Source organism: Pholcus phalangioides, unplaced genomic scaffold (genome assembly GCF_987345545.1).
Source record: "Pholcus phalangioides strain wild (caught in Gottingen) unplaced genomic scaffold, Ppha-v1.0 ptg000002l_1, whole genome shotgun sequence".
NCBI classification, from domain to species: domain Eukaryota; kingdom Metazoa; phylum Arthropoda; class Arachnida; order Araneae; family Pholcidae; genus Pholcus; species Pholcus phalangioides.
The window spans coordinates 5,811,412-5,828,858 of record NW_028301595.1 but is presented as its reverse complement, the minus strand read 5'-3'; the positions used below and the strand labels follow the sequence as shown (position 1 = coordinate 5,828,858).

At 32.7% G+C, this 17,447-nt stretch overlaps 1 protein-coding gene across 3 annotated transcripts in view; it reads right to left on the bottom strand.

The window, feature by feature from the left end:
- Window positions 1–17,447, bottom strand: part of LOC149089133 (putative phosphorylase b kinase regulatory subunit alpha) — a 47,555-nt gene that overhangs the window by 19,713 nt on the left and 10,395 nt on the right. The window contains exons 10-23 of one of the 3 annotated variants that reach the window (XM_089237393.1): window positions 17,228–17,350; window positions 15,392–15,484; window positions 12,939–13,046; window positions 12,717–12,795; window positions 12,457–12,591; window positions 10,461–10,570; window positions 9,586–9,702; window positions 6,897–7,041; window positions 3,623–3,695; window positions 3,374–3,465; window positions 2,698–2,877; window positions 2,158–2,455; window positions 1,951–2,032; window positions 826–903 (exon numbers count right to left, since the gene is read on the bottom strand). In XM_089237393.1, the coding sequence (XP_089093519.1) occupies window positions 826–903; window positions 1,951–2,032; window positions 2,158–2,455; window positions 2,698–2,877; window positions 3,374–3,465; window positions 3,623–3,695; window positions 6,897–7,041; window positions 9,586–9,702; window positions 10,461–10,570; window positions 12,457–12,591; window positions 12,717–12,795; window positions 12,939–13,046; window positions 15,392–15,484; window positions 17,228–17,350 (1,713 nt within the window). Of the gene's footprint in view, window positions 1–825; window positions 904–1,950; window positions 2,033–2,157; window positions 2,456–2,697; window positions 2,878–3,373; window positions 3,466–3,622; window positions 3,696–6,896; window positions 7,042–9,557; window positions 9,703–10,460; window positions 10,571–12,456; window positions 12,592–12,716; window positions 12,796–12,938; window positions 13,047–15,391; window positions 15,485–17,227; window positions 17,351–17,447 lie in introns of all 3 variants that reach the window. The other 2 variants (XM_089237383.1, XM_089237388.1) reach the window with 2 other exon arrangements.

Sequence of the window (17,447 nt, the reverse complement as noted above, 5' to 3'; positions counted from 1 at the left end):
TCATAACTTTTGTGCACAGAGCCAGATTTCTGCATGGTTGAGTTAGGCATTCATCCATGACCCTATAATTTTGGGGCCCCAAAATTCAAACTACATATATTCACTGACTGACAAAACTTCTTGGACCTTAGTCGCAGGAGCCCTCCATATAATTTCTGCTTTGTCCAGACCTCCCCTCATATCAAATGTGAGCCCTAGACACGCAATAACATGTTTTCCTCTTCCACACATGAAGAGGGCCAGTCTGAAAATATGCCATAACTTGAATAATAATTCATATGTTTGAATTTTCATGTTATAAAAATTGAATTTCCATGAAAGCTTGAAAATTTAGACTTTGTGTTTGAAGTGAAGATTCAATTTATCCACTTCAAAATATGGAAGGCAGATGACAACACCAGCAAGAACACAAAACAAGCACAACTCTGAAAACCTAACTGCGTTTGGAGCCACGCATACATTCAGAACACACATTCTCTGGCATGTACCAACTCCTTAGAAATTCCACAAAGAAATGTGCACGAGGTGCGTGTATGGTTAAGTAACAGTAAATAGTATCCTGAAAACCCGAATTACTGGACGGGCTACACTAGTGTCTGGCCAGATTATAGAGTTTACTGTACTTTGCACAAGTTTAAATAGATGCTGCCTGACTGTATATATTTCTTTTATCTTGCTAGTAAATAAACTAATTGAATTTTATACAGACAATAATACTGTGGGCAAATGAAATGAATGAACATGATTTCAGTTATTTTCATTTGTAATATAATTATAGATGCAAATAACTTTCAAGATCACAAAGATGTGTAGAAAAAAACTTACCTTTGCCAAATCTTCCACTTTCTTCTCTAGCATACCAGCAATATGGCGTACCAATGCCCATTTTTTCTCATGGCAAGCCTAGAGAAGTCAGATTATTATGAATTAGCAACTATGGCTTGTTGAAAAGACAAAGATAATAAGAAAGGATTAATTAAAACTATAGATAAATAATAAGGAAGACTATCAGAAAGACAAAAAAATATGAAAATTGTTTCAAAAGTATTTATTGCTTCATGCATGCTGCATGATTTGATAGCTTTAATGAACTTGTATTTAAATGCTGGATACTTAATCTTAATTCACACTTTCAGTGGCACTGACAAGATATCTCACCTCCTTAAAAGTCTCTCATTTATAGCTAAGGTGCTTAGGAAGGAAGGCAGACTCATTTGAATTCCATCTGAACACAAAAAAACTAGTTGTGTCACTCCAAGTGACATCTAATCATTAAAAAGAAACGCAGGAAAAAGGAACAGCGATTGGATATAGCAATAATATTAACATCATGCTTTCATTTAGAGATGGCAGATGAGTCAGCCTAGACTTTAAAGCCCTAATTTTAGCATTGAAAATCACAGATACTTTTTATTGTTGATTTTTCTCAGTAAAACACTTCTCTTATATCCTTTACTTTTCACTTGCTGAAAATCGGAAGAAAGTCTACTTCATTAAAGAAATATATGGCATTTCACAGGTGTTTAGCAATTTCAACTAGGCTGCAGAAAGGATTAAGGTGAAGAAGAAAGTCACTGATCAAACTTTTGTCACACAAAAGCCATTCTCATGCACCCAAGTGCCAATTAGACTAGTACCTACAGCTGATTCCAAATGACTGTGTTCTTCTATACTCCTCCACAAAAATTGAACACAGAGGTACAATAATTTTTTTGGTACATACAAAAGTTCTGTGAGTTAACACAGATTTTCAATGCCAATTTCTTTTTTTTTTTGTAATTTGTATTCAGCTGAAACTTGGTCAACATGGAAAATATATCCTGCTCTTGAAATTACACTTTGAACAAGTTTCATTGTGATAAAAAGCTCAATTTCAATTTTTAGTTTAAAATTTAAAACAATTAAGAAAGCTCAATTTTAAATTTCATTTAATACTTGAAAAAAACGAACTTTTTCATAAAGCTCTTTCAACAAATCTTTCACTTTAACTTGATCGAATTGTCCACCAAGTCCAGTATCCCAATTCAATCCTCTACAGCAAAATGAAAATCATTAATGGGCGATTACTTGCAGAATATTGAGCATATAAGACATATTTAATAGTCATCAAAATAATATATATATAAGATATATTTAATATATATACTGATATCATACTTGCTATGGACAATATAATGTAATATATCGCCTTGTTCTTCCAGAGATTCTGTATCTTTGAATATTGCTATCAAATCTTCATTGCTGATGTTATCATACTGACGATCTGAAAATGTGCGGATTCGTGAAGAAAAGTTCGAATCTGCTTCATCAACTCCAGATGGAGAAGGACTTCGTCCACCAGCTGATTCAGTTGGGGAAGAATAGGGCGATTCTGAATGCATTGATCCTTCTGGATTTGGGGATAGTGGCGGTGGGCTATGAATCTTTTCATATCTCTCTCTAAGATGGCAAAGATCTTCAAAGGGGAAAAAAATATTAAAAAATAAGTTTATGAGCAAATGCAATTTCGAAACCCAAATTGCACATGAAAAATACAAAATTTTGTTTCATCACTCGGCATGTAAGAATACATTTTTCTTAGCATGTATCAGACAATCAATGCTGAATCTATTGTTATTGGAATTGTATTCAAATGAGTAATTTTAATCTCTAATTATTAAATTTTTCTTCTATCATTTTTATCATAACAAATCTTACCTGGGTCATACTTATCAACTTGAATCGATCTGGTTCGTTTGATAATTCCACTGACTCCTGATCGGCGGGTTCTCATACTCTGTTTTCTTTTAACAGACATTTTACCAAATGGCAGATATGGCCGAGCAAGAGTTTTGTTGAGCTCTTTCTCTAAATAATCTCGCACACTAGAATTAAGATCTGAAATTGAAAATTAAATATTTTTTTAATTCACTGTTAAATGCACATGCAGTATAACAAATATAATAATACATTTACACACAGTTGAAATCTGATTTAACGAATTAGATAAAAAACATTTTTATTTGTTAAATCAAGGAAAATCGTAAAATTGAGGTTTGAGACAATACAAATATATGTACAGAGACTTCTAAAACAATTTGTTAAATTGGGTAATTTGATGAATCTGAATTTGTTACATAGGAGTACAACTATATCAATATATTTTCAAATTTTTTCTTTTCTCTCTCTCATTGAAAAAAATTTTGACCAACAAAAAGGCAAAACAAAAACAGGTTAAAGATACCATAACTTTACACAGTATAAAACAAGAGCACAGTAGAAAAAATAGAGCTGTAACAATACCATGGAGTACCTAAGTCGAAAGTTACTGCAACTAAAAGCTACCAGAATCTTGGTAATTACAAATTAAGACTAAAATAAACAATATGCTAACTTTCTGGATCCCCTTCTTGTTGGTTATGGAGGAAACTCAAACTAGTAATGCATGATGTGCTTTGGAATTCCTCCAATTTGCCCAGCACCACTCTGTGAAATATCCAAAAAGGAACGAGACATTTAGTAAGGCATTATTTTGATAAAACATTTTGTGAAACACATTTAGTAAAACACATAATTTGTAAAAAATTTTGAGCAGGGATGCATTTAGAAAAAAGTTCTTACATGGAGAGGAAAAAGATCTCACCGTGTTCCATTAATATATCCACTTTTTAATTTCTTTATTGTTGAGATCATGGCAAGTGGAACTTTATCTTGTTCTAGAAGCAAAAGATAAATTACAAGCTCCAGGTACTGTTTGCAGAAACATCATTTATATATATATAAATATTTTTATGGCACATTACATGACACCATAGGCAAAGATAGACTTGAAAGGCTGGGGAGACGATGATGATGTCAATTCATATGTGCACATATGCATTAGATTAGTCCGCTCGGCGTCATTGATACTTGAAGGGCGTTTCTTCCCCCCATGCTCTCTCATGTATCCGCTCATGCATGACACACTAAAGATATGTTTGATTATACACTGTCAAGAAAAATTAATGGAAGAGTCACACAAAAAAATTCATCCAATACTAGGCCCATGATACACATGCTACTGAGTAGCATGGAAGCTACTTCTGAGCAAAATTTACCAATAAGCAAATTATTAGCACATGTATACAAAATTAGCATGCTACTGAATCACATGATGGTCTACTTTTCAGTGCTTGTGGTTACAGGGAAAGTTGACAAACAAGTCTGAACATGCTCGTGCGGTTTTTACCACAAACTAGTTTTGTTATTACTTTGTAAGAACGGCTCGATGGGGGCGATGAAAACTTTTAAATTTATTCCTGTTATAGGAACATAGTGCTTAGGGAGCGTGTTGACTGTACAATAAAAATTACTACAATGATTTCATTTATTTTTGCGGAAGAATAATTGATAAGATCAAAAAATATCGTACACGTAATTTTTTTGTGAAAATTTTAAGAGCAGGAGCATAACTTCCCTTCCTCCCACTAAAAAAACAGTATTTTGTGTTACTCATCAATAAAGACACGTAAAACTTGCAGATAAAAAAATCCTAATTTTGTAGAAAAATTAAATTTAATAATCAGAACTTTTGCACTGATTGGTAAAAATAATTTTAGTATAAAAAATTTTAAATTGTTGGCAAAAATATTTTTCAAAAAGTTCTGAATTCATTCATAAAAGAGAACTAAACTAATGAATTTTTTTTTTTCAAGTTGAATGACAAGGTTGATTATTAAAGTACTGTACTAAGTAAAAAAATCTAAAGTTCAATAGCACAGCAAAAGTACTACTTATTTTGTCTTAAAAGTGTAAATTATCAAAATTTTGTTGAAACATACATGAAAATTGGTGAAAATTAAATTCTCACATTCATTCATGAAAACTGGCATATTTCGTATTTGTCACATCTATTTCTTAAATACAAAAAATTATGTGTACTATTATATCATTACTCATCAAGTATTGAGTGTGGCACAGACACATACAAAAAAAAAAGCATTCACCAAAAGTATGCCTATAATGAGAACGCTCTGGCTGTACTAGGTCCTAACAAATGCAAGCATGCTATAAACGAGCACTCTACCCCTGGTAGCTACTGAGCAAGCTTTTAGCAGCATGTATCATAAGCTTTACTTTTCATGGTTAGTCAAATGCTTCCATGAAGACATATTTCGCTTACACAAAATAGATTTCTATCATAATACTCTTTTAACTCAATTTTTAGGTGCAGCTCTACAATTATTTCAATATGTTACGTAGAAACGGGGGGGGGGGGAAAGGACATTTCTGAGTAGTGGAGTCAATTTCCATTTCATCATGTTGACATTGGCATGTACAATGAGTTTCTTTAGATTTCATTCAATGGGATTGAAATAATATATAACATGTCTTCCTTAAATTAATCTCCCTCCAGTATACTTATCATCTATGCATATAAAATACATAATGCACTAAAAACAGTTTTTCTTAATTCTACACAATTGTAATAACTCTAAAATCACATATTTTTCATGAAAAAAGCAATATTTTAGAAAATCAATCATTATATATGTTTCATATTTCAGAAATAACTGATTTAAGGCAGAATTGTGATTTGAATATTCTTAAGCATGGACATTGAGTCTCTCCTTCCTCCTTTTTTTCTGCTTGCAAATCTTTGATAATATCTCTTATTATTTTTCTTAATTTTTGGATCGTCTTTCTACAAAAAGACAGAGCTTTGATTTTTAGACTTTTTTTTCAAAATCTTTTGAAAAAATTTAAAAGATATTTTCTCCTGTAGACCTTGTTAGGATTTCGATTTCACAAAGCCGCTTCAAAAGCAACCACTGAATCATAGCTATATTACTCACAGGTGTCTTATTTTTGGGTGAACCACAATCATTGGGTACCTGTTTTTTCTGATGCATTTTCAAGTTTCAAACCCAGACTTGCACAATCAGAGGCTAACCACTGAGAGAACTGCAGGCAACAATTTTTGATGCACTTCATCTGTATTGGAACACACAACAGCAAGTATTCAAGGTTATTTTACTGGTGCAACTTATACGCCAGAGGGGCGCCGAAACTGTCTTGCACATTTAATAATAATTAACTATTAGATAACACCCCCCCCCCCCCGATGCAGTTGATCCGCTAATAACTCAAAGATTTGCAAACTTTCAAGTTTACACACACATCCTTATTCTCTAGAACTTGCCTTACTCTTAAATTTGTCATTTTTAATATTGATTTAGTATTTATCATATTGGTTTAGAATGATAATAATTTGTTTTTTTTAATGCATGGGTCTCACCCGGACACAATCTGAGGACCTTGTGACAAGTAGATATGCTTACAATTTGCAAGAGTTAATATGCAAATTGGTAGGCAGGTATTTTTAGCTGTCTGGCGAACCTCAGAAAAATCAGTTTGTCAAAGGGCCCCATGATGCTACTAAAAAGACTCAAGCTAAATTTATAGAAATTGCATGAAATCTAATTCCAAAATCTCAATATTAATGTGATCTCTAGTTTGCAATATTATTCGTTTTTCTGCATTTGTGTATTCCTTTTGATGGGGATCTTCTATACAATCAATCTAAAATTCTAATATTGTCTGTCAGATGCTTAATGATGGGGAAAAAAATTGTACATTAAAAAAAAAATTTTTTTGGCAACATTTGTGGTGCATCTTTTCTCCTGATGCCCTAAGCAAATGCTTATTTTGTTTAATGGTTAATCCAGCTATGACTGTATAAGTAAGCCTATTTTTTTATCTAGCAATATTCTTACACATAAAATTCCTGCGAATCCACAAAATTGTTCAACTTTCAAATTCAATGTGAAGTTATGGTTAGAAAAACACTGTTATAGCTAAAATTTTAATAAACTGGCAAAAAGTAATGAAACAATAGATAAAATATCATTAAGATGCAATCATACTCATGCACATACCTAAATAATAATGATGGAACCGCATGCACATTAAAGGCCGACCAAGCATATGCCAATTTGTTCTAAGAAAAGCTACATCAGAACGAAATGTACTTGCCAGAAGCTCAATGTCATTAACCATATAGAAATCTTCACGATCAAGGTTCTACATGCAACATAACATAATGAGAACATAAACGGGAGAAAAGCAAAATCTGCACAGCCAAAATTCTGAATGAAAAATTGACATAATTTACTATGCTCATTTTCATCAGGTTTTTCATTAAAGAACTAACAACATACTTTAAACATTATACACATCTCACACAAAGCCAAAAGTTCATTAGGATTGTTAATTTTATAATAATACATGGTGTATTACAATATTTTTTGGAATAGGCATTTCTTGGACTGAAGTGCGCCATAGTAAAAAAATATTTAAATTTGTTTTCTGTTCTAATCAAGTGTAGGGGCACATGTCTTTCCAGGATAAAATTAAACTTTCATGTAATTATCGGTTTTGTTTTTTATTGCATACTCTACAAATTAATATGTCAGAAAATTCTTGCTAAATGCTTCAGCATCAACTCTGAATACTTGAAATGCAATTGAATTGGCGTAATTCATTGCTCCACATATGCAAACTTCTAATTGTAATGTTCATCACCAATAATGAAATCTTAACGAATGGAATAGGTTGTTGATCAGGTTTTTGAGGAAGAAAACATTGATTCTTCCACTTACATCTGTAGGCCAATTCAATTTGTCATCAAAAAGAAGTTATAAAAAAATTTATTCCAACCTCAGTAAAAAAAGTTGCACTAAGAAATTTGGATTTTCTTTTTTTCACGTGTAAAATGTGCTGATCATACATTGTAAATAACAGTGTTATTTGAATGTTTATAGCCGACTGGTTAGAGACAGTGTTTTAGAAATAAAAATTTGTGTATGTGCTGCAAGCTTCTGATATGTTTTTAAAAACAACCACCATGGTGGGTGGTAGTTAAAGAAATATGGTACATAGGTGGATCAAACATAAACCGGAATTTCCTTCTAGAATTTTAGGGTGTTGGTGGGGGTGGGGATCTCTCTAATGACTACCGGCAGATGGTATGGATGTTTATCTCACCACATTTTTGCATCTGCAGCAATTCATATCTTTACTCAATAGCAGAATCAGCTAGCAAGAGGTATACATACAGTTGAGTTCTAGTTTAAGGCTACTATTTATTTAACAGAATACTGGTGCTATAAGTTTGGTGTATTGAATAACAGTTTAACACATGTAAATCCTAGAAATGGAAGATTTGTTCACTGAAAATTTCTGGCGCTCAGCATATTCGGCACATGAGGGTGCTATAACAGGGTTCCACTGTACATCTGTTGCACAACATGTTATTATAATGTTTCTAGCTAAAAAACGAGTAAAACCACCTGAAATTATAGGAGTGGGGGGGGGGGGGGAGAGAAGACACTACGCATAGTGTTGGCAAAAAAAATCTTAAAAATTAAAGTGTATGGTTTGTATAAATTTTTCAGCAGGATGCTATGCAGTTGAAAATGAGCCTCACCATGAACAAGCATCATTGCAGTAAACATTCCTGCTCTGCACAAAATTATTGAAGTAGATGGCCACATAAAGGTATCAAAAATAACATCAACAATTGGTATAACTTAGTTTCTGCTATGGGAGAGGTCAATCCATCATCGAGAATGGCAAGGATCCTGGAGCACTGAAAAGTGTCTGCTGTGTGGGCTCCTTGTAGTATTCTTCTTCATGATAATTCAAGGTCACACTGTTATATTAATAATTGAAAAACTGAATGTAGCTCTCAAACATCCTCTCTACAGTCTGGATTTATCCCCTTGCAACTACTATTTGTTTAGAGTGATCAAAGAGGCTTTGGGAAACAGCAATTTGATGATGATGATGCAGGAGTGATCCACCTTTTGTGCATCTGGTTGCACACACATCCTTCTTCTTTCTACGAGGAAGGAATTAAAAACTTCCAATTCATTGGGGAAAATGCACATCAAAATAAGATTGCGTAGAAAATTAATCTGTCATTTTTTTAAAAATTATCTTTCTGTTCCTTTGAAAAAGTATTATAAAATAATTCTAACATATATTTGATTTACCCTTATATTTGTGCAATTATTTTTACTCCCCTGTAATGTCACATCAGGACTATTAAATCCACTCAGAAAGTTTGGCACGCCAGAACTTTGCCACTGGACTTATCCCGTTGCCGAGATCTCTTCCAGCCCAGCTTCAGAAAGTTTGGCAGTAATTGATAAACTTTTCATACCACCATACTTGTTAAAAAATTTTATCAATATCTTGAATCTGTTGTAAAAAAAGTTGTTGTTTGCGAGAAGCTTAAGAAATAATTTGAATAATACTTGAAAACCATTACAAGTAGTATCATTCACCTCATGCTAAAATAAAAAGGAAAGACGAAAAAAGCTGGAAGCATCCAAAAAAAGCTCTTTCATTTTTTAGGAATAAACTAAAACAGTTAAGAACAACTTCACCGGTAAAGGATATGCATGCATGTTGCAGGAATTTTTTTTTTCCTAAAATCTTGCTCCATGCAAAACATTCTTTCCTAATTACTCTTTTTTTAACACTGCTTCACAAAATACAAAAACCTCACTTCATTTATAGTGGGAGAAACCCACCTATGATAGACTTTTGCAAATTTACGACAACAGTTGGGCGTCCCAACATACGCCAACTAGTCTTCAAAAAAGCAATTTCTGTCTTGAATGTGTCTATTAGCAAATCAGTGTCAGTTGCTAGGTAAAACTGCTGTTGATCTATGAACTGCAAAATTGAAATACAAAAAAAAAGATGTCTACATTAATCTAATTTTTTTCCATACTGTGAATACTTCAATATGAGGAATTTTGTTTATATGAAACAAAAGATTAGAAAATATTTTTGAAGCAAAAGAAGTTTAGAAAATTCTTGTTTAATTATTCTGTTTTCTTGAAACATATTTCCTAACTGTGCAGATATCATATATGCTGAAACACAGAAAACGTCTACTTCGAACTATTTCAGATTAAATATAAAAAATTAATAAGATCAAAACAAACAATAAGATATTATTTTTTAAATATGAAGATATTATCAAAGACTTTGAAGAATCATGAAATCCTTGCTATTGAATTCATTCTAGAAAAAGTCAATGTCAAACTTAAAGTAACAATCAATAAGTTTTAATTGATGCAGCTGCTCACTTGAATATTTCCTTATATTTTATTATAGAGCGACCAAGTGAAATCAAATAATAAATCTTTCTGACCCAACCAGCAAAAAGTGTCATGTATGAAACAGTTGGGTCAATGGGTTGTCCATCTAGTCTAAATATATTTTCAATGTTATTAATTATCAAGATTCTCTCTCTCTCTCAACGTGAAACTAGCTGCAGTTCAGAACAAAAATTTAATTTCTATATTGTAATAAAATGCATACATAGAAAAAAAATTGAAAAAAAAATAGAATTTTTTTTTTAAATTATGAAGCCTTCAATAATTTCTCTCACAATCATTTTTAATACCTTAAACTTTCTAATTTACCTGAGGAGTGAATGCAAAAGTTCGATCTTGAAGTGTATATAATTTACTTGTGCTCAGTAAGCCAACTTCTCGTGAATATCTTCCAGATAGTCCAAGCTTCTTATTTTGGCCTATATTAAAAAAAATGTCTAAATAAAACACATATGCACTTTATGTATACAAGAACTAATTGAAGACAACTGAAAAACAGCTATGCTTCCATGGCTCTTAAGGATTCAAACATAAACCTGTCAAAATGAAAGTCAGTGTGTTAACAAATTGACTACTAGTAGGCAATTTAATTAAAATCGAAGTTATAATTAGTAAATTCAATAAAAATTATGATTCATTCAAGTATCTGGAAAGGGACGACTAGTCTTTAAATAACTGTAGTTGATTTGAACTACATGGTTTATAGGAAGAATTCCGAGAAATCCCTTTTTTTAAATCCCTTTAATAGAAATCTCAGAATACAAGTATGTGCCAAATCTGCTTGAAGACACCTATGGTAATCATAGATTCCTCTAATGAAAGGCACAGAGATAGATTATAATATCCTGGGATTTTTAATTGCCAAAATTTAATGTTGTCACTTGTGACCGTGCTTCTATACATATTCCATCTATTTGTGTCAATAGATACTCAGGAAGCAAACTGAAAATTTTTTATTGTCTTAAAAAATTTCTTGTAAGCCTAGACTTGGAATTTTTTTAGAGAGAAGACATTGTGAAAAGAACGTTTTCTACAGGAAAAACTATTTTTTTAGGCTTTCAAGAGCATGAAATCAGCCATGGCTTATTTCTCTGAAATAACAGTAAGCTACATGATATGCTAAATATTTTTCTGTGGATAGGCGTGGATAATTACACAAGAATGCACATATATGCAAATAACAAAAAAATATTTCTGCATATGTAATAAAAATTGTCATCATAGCATTTCACTTTATTTGCATGTATATTAAAATTACTAAGCATTATACTTATTGAATAAGTTGACCTAAAAAAAAATGTCTCTTTTTCCCAAGTGTAAGTTTAATACTTGTAATCCCAAATAATGAGATTTGTTCAAAAAGTATCTGACCATAATTTTTCGTGTGTTAACCAATGAAGCTAGAGAAGCATGGTTTGATACACCTATGCAGGCAATCCTAATGCACATGCTTTAATTTTTTCTGCCCGTAAAAGCTGGCAGACAGCCGATGAGTGAGGAAGTATAAGTCAGCGCTGCCATGCTTTCTTGTTTTTGACCAAATTGCAGAAAAAACTTGAATAACGCCACTGCATTAATGATGAAGCTACCAATTGCTAAGTAGACCTCTTGGTAGTAATCCTTGATGATGGTTGTACAGTGATGTGTTGTGTACTCATGATGAACCATGCCACTGGAGCCATTGAAGATGAGCAGAATGAATTTGACATTGCATGTCCTGAAGACTAAATCGTCTGTCAAAAAAGAATGAACAGATCCAATGCTAATGTTTGCCTAGTCTGTAAGTTCTCTGATTGTGATTCGATGATCCTGCATCACCAAGGTTCTTGGTCAATAACGATCTCATTTCTGGATGTTGAGGGCCTCCCAGAATGTGCTTCATTCTCCATCAATATTCGGCCAACTTTGAAGTGGTTGTACCACTCCTTTATTAGTGTAGTAAATATTGCTTCATCTCCAAAGGTCTGTTAAATCCTGCAGATCGTTTCTATTTGGGAATCCCCAAGCTTCACACAAAATTTAATGCAGTAGCATTGTTCAAGTTTTTACCTGCCATTTTATCAAAAACCAAAATGTGACAGTGTTCACTTATACTTCCTCATTCATTGGCAGTCCACTGGCGTCTGACAGCTTCCGCAAGCAGGAAAAAAATTCAAGCTCTCACACTAGGATTGCCTCCATACGTGCACAAATTACATCTCCCTAACTTCACTGGTTTAAGCATGAAAAATTATGGTTGGATACTTTTGAACATACCTCACGGTTTTCATATAAAAAATAAGCAGTGATATAATTCTGACATTACCAAGATAAAAATAAATATGACTGAGTACACGAGCTGGCTGAACTTCTATAGGTGAAACTTCTGCAATTGTCTGGACGTGAATATCATGATTTCTGAGCTTTTCTTGGACGTAATTGTCTTCGGCCAGGATGACCACTTGATAAAAAGAGCGAGAAAGAGAGGGGATGATTTGATAATTTGTGCAATAAAAACATTTTTACCATAATTTTTTAGAAGCTAGCACTGCAGTAAACTTATTCATTAATTCATCCTCCAAGTACCTTGAACAACGACATCTGGTTTTTGCTCTGAACTCAGTCTTCGGTTGAGAGGATCAAGCTCACCTGGAGCCAAGAAACCCTTATGATAAAACGGAATGAAAAATGTACATCAAATTAAAAAAAAAAAAAATCATATGTGCATTATATTATGTTCAACAATTATTTATTTATAATCCAAAACATTTATCTTTAATAAAACTGATACAAGCACTTCAAACGTACTTCTTGTAAAAGTCTGCCAACTATGTACAGGGACTGCGCCCATAAGAATGGGCGTTCTCCAATGGCCACACGATCTTGACTATGGGGATCAGCATATTCAAAATCAACCTTTAAAAGCAAGAAAAACACACTTTGGTCAGTCACATATATTTATATTTAGCATCTCTGCTAATTTACTTATAATGAATAACAACACATGAGCAATTCTCAATCAGCATGTTAGTTCAGCTATCTGGAGTGACTCCAGCATATGCTAAGAGTACAGCTTCACTGTGCTGCAAAGTATTAACAGCTATATCTATATATATAAAATTTATTTTCTGTATGTCTGTCTGTGTGTGAATGTATATGTTCTATATACAAATCTACAATTTTAGATCGATCGTCACCAAATTTTGCATATATACCAAATGGGACCCGACTTGAACTTTAAAAGTTCGTCAGAGCAGGGCAAAAAAACTGTCGGGCAACAATGGTTTTTGGACCTCAACAATCATTTTCTGAATGTTTACTTTGATTACTGTGGTTCCCTAGCAATGTGTTTCAGACGTGTATATGCCTTCACAATGGTTTGTAATTTCTTCAATGCTGCCAGTATATGTATAATAGTTTATGCCTTTATAATGGTTTGACACATTTTCAATACTCCCAGTCACGAGGATTTTTGAATAGACGTCATAATCATCATCAGCATCGCTTTGAGGGTCAGGAAAAGGGTGATCCTCATAGAAATCAGTGTTAAAATTGACGATTTTAATGCAGAAATATGGAAATTTGGTGGGGTTTCCTGTCACATCAATAATTTAAAAAATTGTATTGAATTCTTAATTTTTGAAATATTAAGTTTGCTTAGAAATATATAAAGTTCAGAAAATAAAATATAAAATAATTAGCCGGACCTACTTTTCAGTTGGATATCCATGCAATAATATTGATTTCAACTTTTTATTTATATCTTCTCAAGCATGAAAATTAATGTCTCCGTATTGTCTTTTAATATTCAACTGCATAAATTCATGTGGGTTAGGATATTTTAAAATTAATTATGGGCCCTTGGAAAGTACACTAAAAAAATTTCACAGCTTTAATTAAGCATTTTTGAAAGCTGAAGCAGGCAGATGGATAACTTGAAGTTCGGGAAGGGGGGCGGGATCGAAATACTTAGCACCCCTTAAAAAAGGGGAAAAAAATATATTCATTTCTACATTGCTTTAAATCTAGATTTGTTTATTTCATGAGTCACGCAGGAAGTCACCATATTGGTTAACTTGGACATGGTTTGCATGTCCTTCAAAGAAAGAGGGAGATATCACGTGATCCAAAAAGCCTCATTAAAGAAAACCTGGGCAGCACCGGGTATTATAGCTAGTTAATAAATAAATATGTATTATAAATAATCAATACCCCTTATAATAATGCACCGCAGATAATGCTCACAATTTTTTTATTACCTCACTAGCTTCCCTGTCATCAGTGGTTGTTTTTCACATAACAGTGAAGTATCTACTGGCATGGGCAATAAAACATTTGCATCTATTTCTAATACAAATCTATCTGTTTTCTAATACAAATGAACGAAAATTTTTCTTAAATTCATTGTTTACTGGAATCATAGATAATGTTATCATTTGGGTATTGTCATGAATTTTGTAAGGTATGAAACAGACCTATATCATAACATGGGAAAATTTTTATTCAGTTTTTCAGTTCATTTATTTATTTTTTTTATTTTTTTGTTCAATTTTTTTGTACATTTTGATACTAAGGTTGAGAATGAGACTTATTTTTTCCACAAAAGTTATGGTTATCAACATGTAAGACTATGTACGAGGTAAGAAAGTGTACCCTTTTCCCTTATTGACTAACATTTTCGTATTCATTTCCCTATGTCTCAATTGGGTGGATATACAAGTAGCTACTATTATCCATGCACATGTTGCGCTGCTTTTGCAATGACTTTCCATGTGAAGGCAAATGTAACATAAAAAAAGTCCATTGCTTTTTTTTAATCAATTTTATTTGGTTGGCCAGATTTACAATTTTCGGCCGAGAAACTTTCCTTAATGGATCCGTGGAATGCACCATACATTAAAAAGTATCAGCTAAATGAAAAAACCACCCCTGAAAGTGGGATATCAGCTTTAAGGAAAAAAAATCCATTTATACCAGTAATAATGGGAAAAAAGTCAGTGTAATGCAGCAACACAAATGAACATCATGCGAACAGTTGTTATGTTACGTAAATTTAAAAAAAAAAGTAGAACTGCCCTTTTCACATAAAAAAGGGATGTTTGCTTTTAAGTTTCAGATATAGTTATCTATCGAGTATTATCAGAAGCCCAGAGTCTGAAAGTGATCACATTAAGTTGTGTGCTCTGTATATTTAATGAAAATTCATAAAAAAACAATTATTTAAAAAAAAAAGAAATTGAATTTCAAATAAAGGTATTTACTTTAGATTCCGGAACAGAATATAATTCGGGTACCAATTTTAGACCATCTTCTTTAACTAATACTGCATCAAGTAGTTCTGAATACTCTTCTATCTGAAATAATTAAAAGAACATTTTTATATTTTTAACACAATTCATGAAGAGCCCACAAAAAATAGCCAATAAAAGTCTTTTATTGGCTTATTTTCATTTCATATCATCAGAACATATATAATAATTGAAAGCTTTTCAAAAACCTAAAAAAATGAAGCCAAACTAGTAAAAAAAGCATGATTACAAAAAAAAGCATAGATACAAATACACTTTTACATCAAGTTACAAGTTTGATTTGTTCCTAAAAGTGGCTCAGATCATAAAAAGCTTTCCCAACTAAAACTGGGTCTACACTTGCTGTGCAACTTGCACAGCAGCACCAAAAAACTGATAGCAGTTCAAAACCAAGCAGAAGAGTTGCAGAACAACTTTTAAGAGAGGTTTGAGTGGTCAGGTAGCTTGTTCCATGTGGAGTGAGCGCTAGAACTGATCATCACGCCAGACAGTGAGACATGTTGAAAGAAGAAAACGCCAGCCAAATAGAATACACACAAATAATCCAGTTTCGTCACACAGACTTCCAGTAGATAGCGCTGTGACGGGAATGAGGATAAAAATTTTGAGATGTTCATCATCCCTATCGACAGCGCTTTGTGCAGCTCCCCCTCAAAAACTTTACCGCAGCACAGGGCTGTGTGTGTGTGTGTGTGAACCCAGCTTTATAAAATGCCTTTTCTTCAATTCATTCCACATGATGACACAAGTGCAATTTATATTATTATATAAGCATAGCATATATATTAATATTTGTACAAAAATCAAATAGCATGATACAATATGGTAAATTCTATACAGAATGAAATTAGTTTTGCTTACAAAACAAATACAATTATGCTTTACAGTCATAAATCCACTCTCAGTTTTACCTTGACCAAAAAATTCTGTAAACTCAATTCTGTATAATATTTTTTTCTCTAGTTGATTAGTATTGTTGTACTGGGTAGTCATAAATTTTATCAGGATTTCATTGCGCTATCACTTTCAAAAAAATATTGTGACAAAAAAAATTATTGCAGAATCCTAAAGTAAAATTCAAAAAATTTCAATAACCATAGGCCTATAATTAAAGTTAAATAGTTTCCACATGGCTGCCTTTCATGACATACACTGAGATGGAATTTAATTTTCTTTCAAGTGTTTTCCAGCATTAGTAGTATAACAGTTTCAATTGAAATTTTGCTCTTCAGTTTATCAAGGGAGAACACAGGGGGGTCTTGTAGACAATGCTACTCACATATTCCCCACGTGAAACAGTTAAGTGGTGTGCTGTCCAATGGATCTTGAAGGCCATAGAATTGGTTTACCTCGTTTACTTCTGTTTACTCTTGAGAAATCTCTATTTTTAATTCTGACACCATAATTTCCCACAAGGGAACATCACCATGGCTGTAGCGATGCCAAATAAAAACTTTGAGTTGTACTTTACAATTCCGTAATAATTTTTGTTGTCATGTTTTTATTCTAAAGTTATGACGCAACATAACACCACCCCCCCCCCCAATAATAATTTATGAACACCCTGTATAAAATTAAATATACTCATCCATGCAGATGCACTGACATAATTGTGTGTTTTCCCCCCTCGACAGCCCTTTAAGTCTATCTTCACTTATATCATACACACATACATAAATATGTATATTTTTCAATATCACTCAATGCATTATCAAGCATAACTCGTGTGTTAAATATTCTCTATCTCATTTGAATAAGTTCAATTGAAAAGAATGATGCCTAACTTACTGTTTCTCTGTCACCTCGAAAACAAGCGTCAATGATGAAGTAACAGAAAAATAGAGGCCACTCGCATTCAATGTTTTCAAATACTTTCAATTCCCACGGCTCATAATAAAGTCTGTTAGAATCCTATGATAGACATATGAAATAAAATTTATCAATTCACATATGCACACACAATTTTTTTTATCATCGAATACATTTTTTGCTCAAGGTTATCACAAAA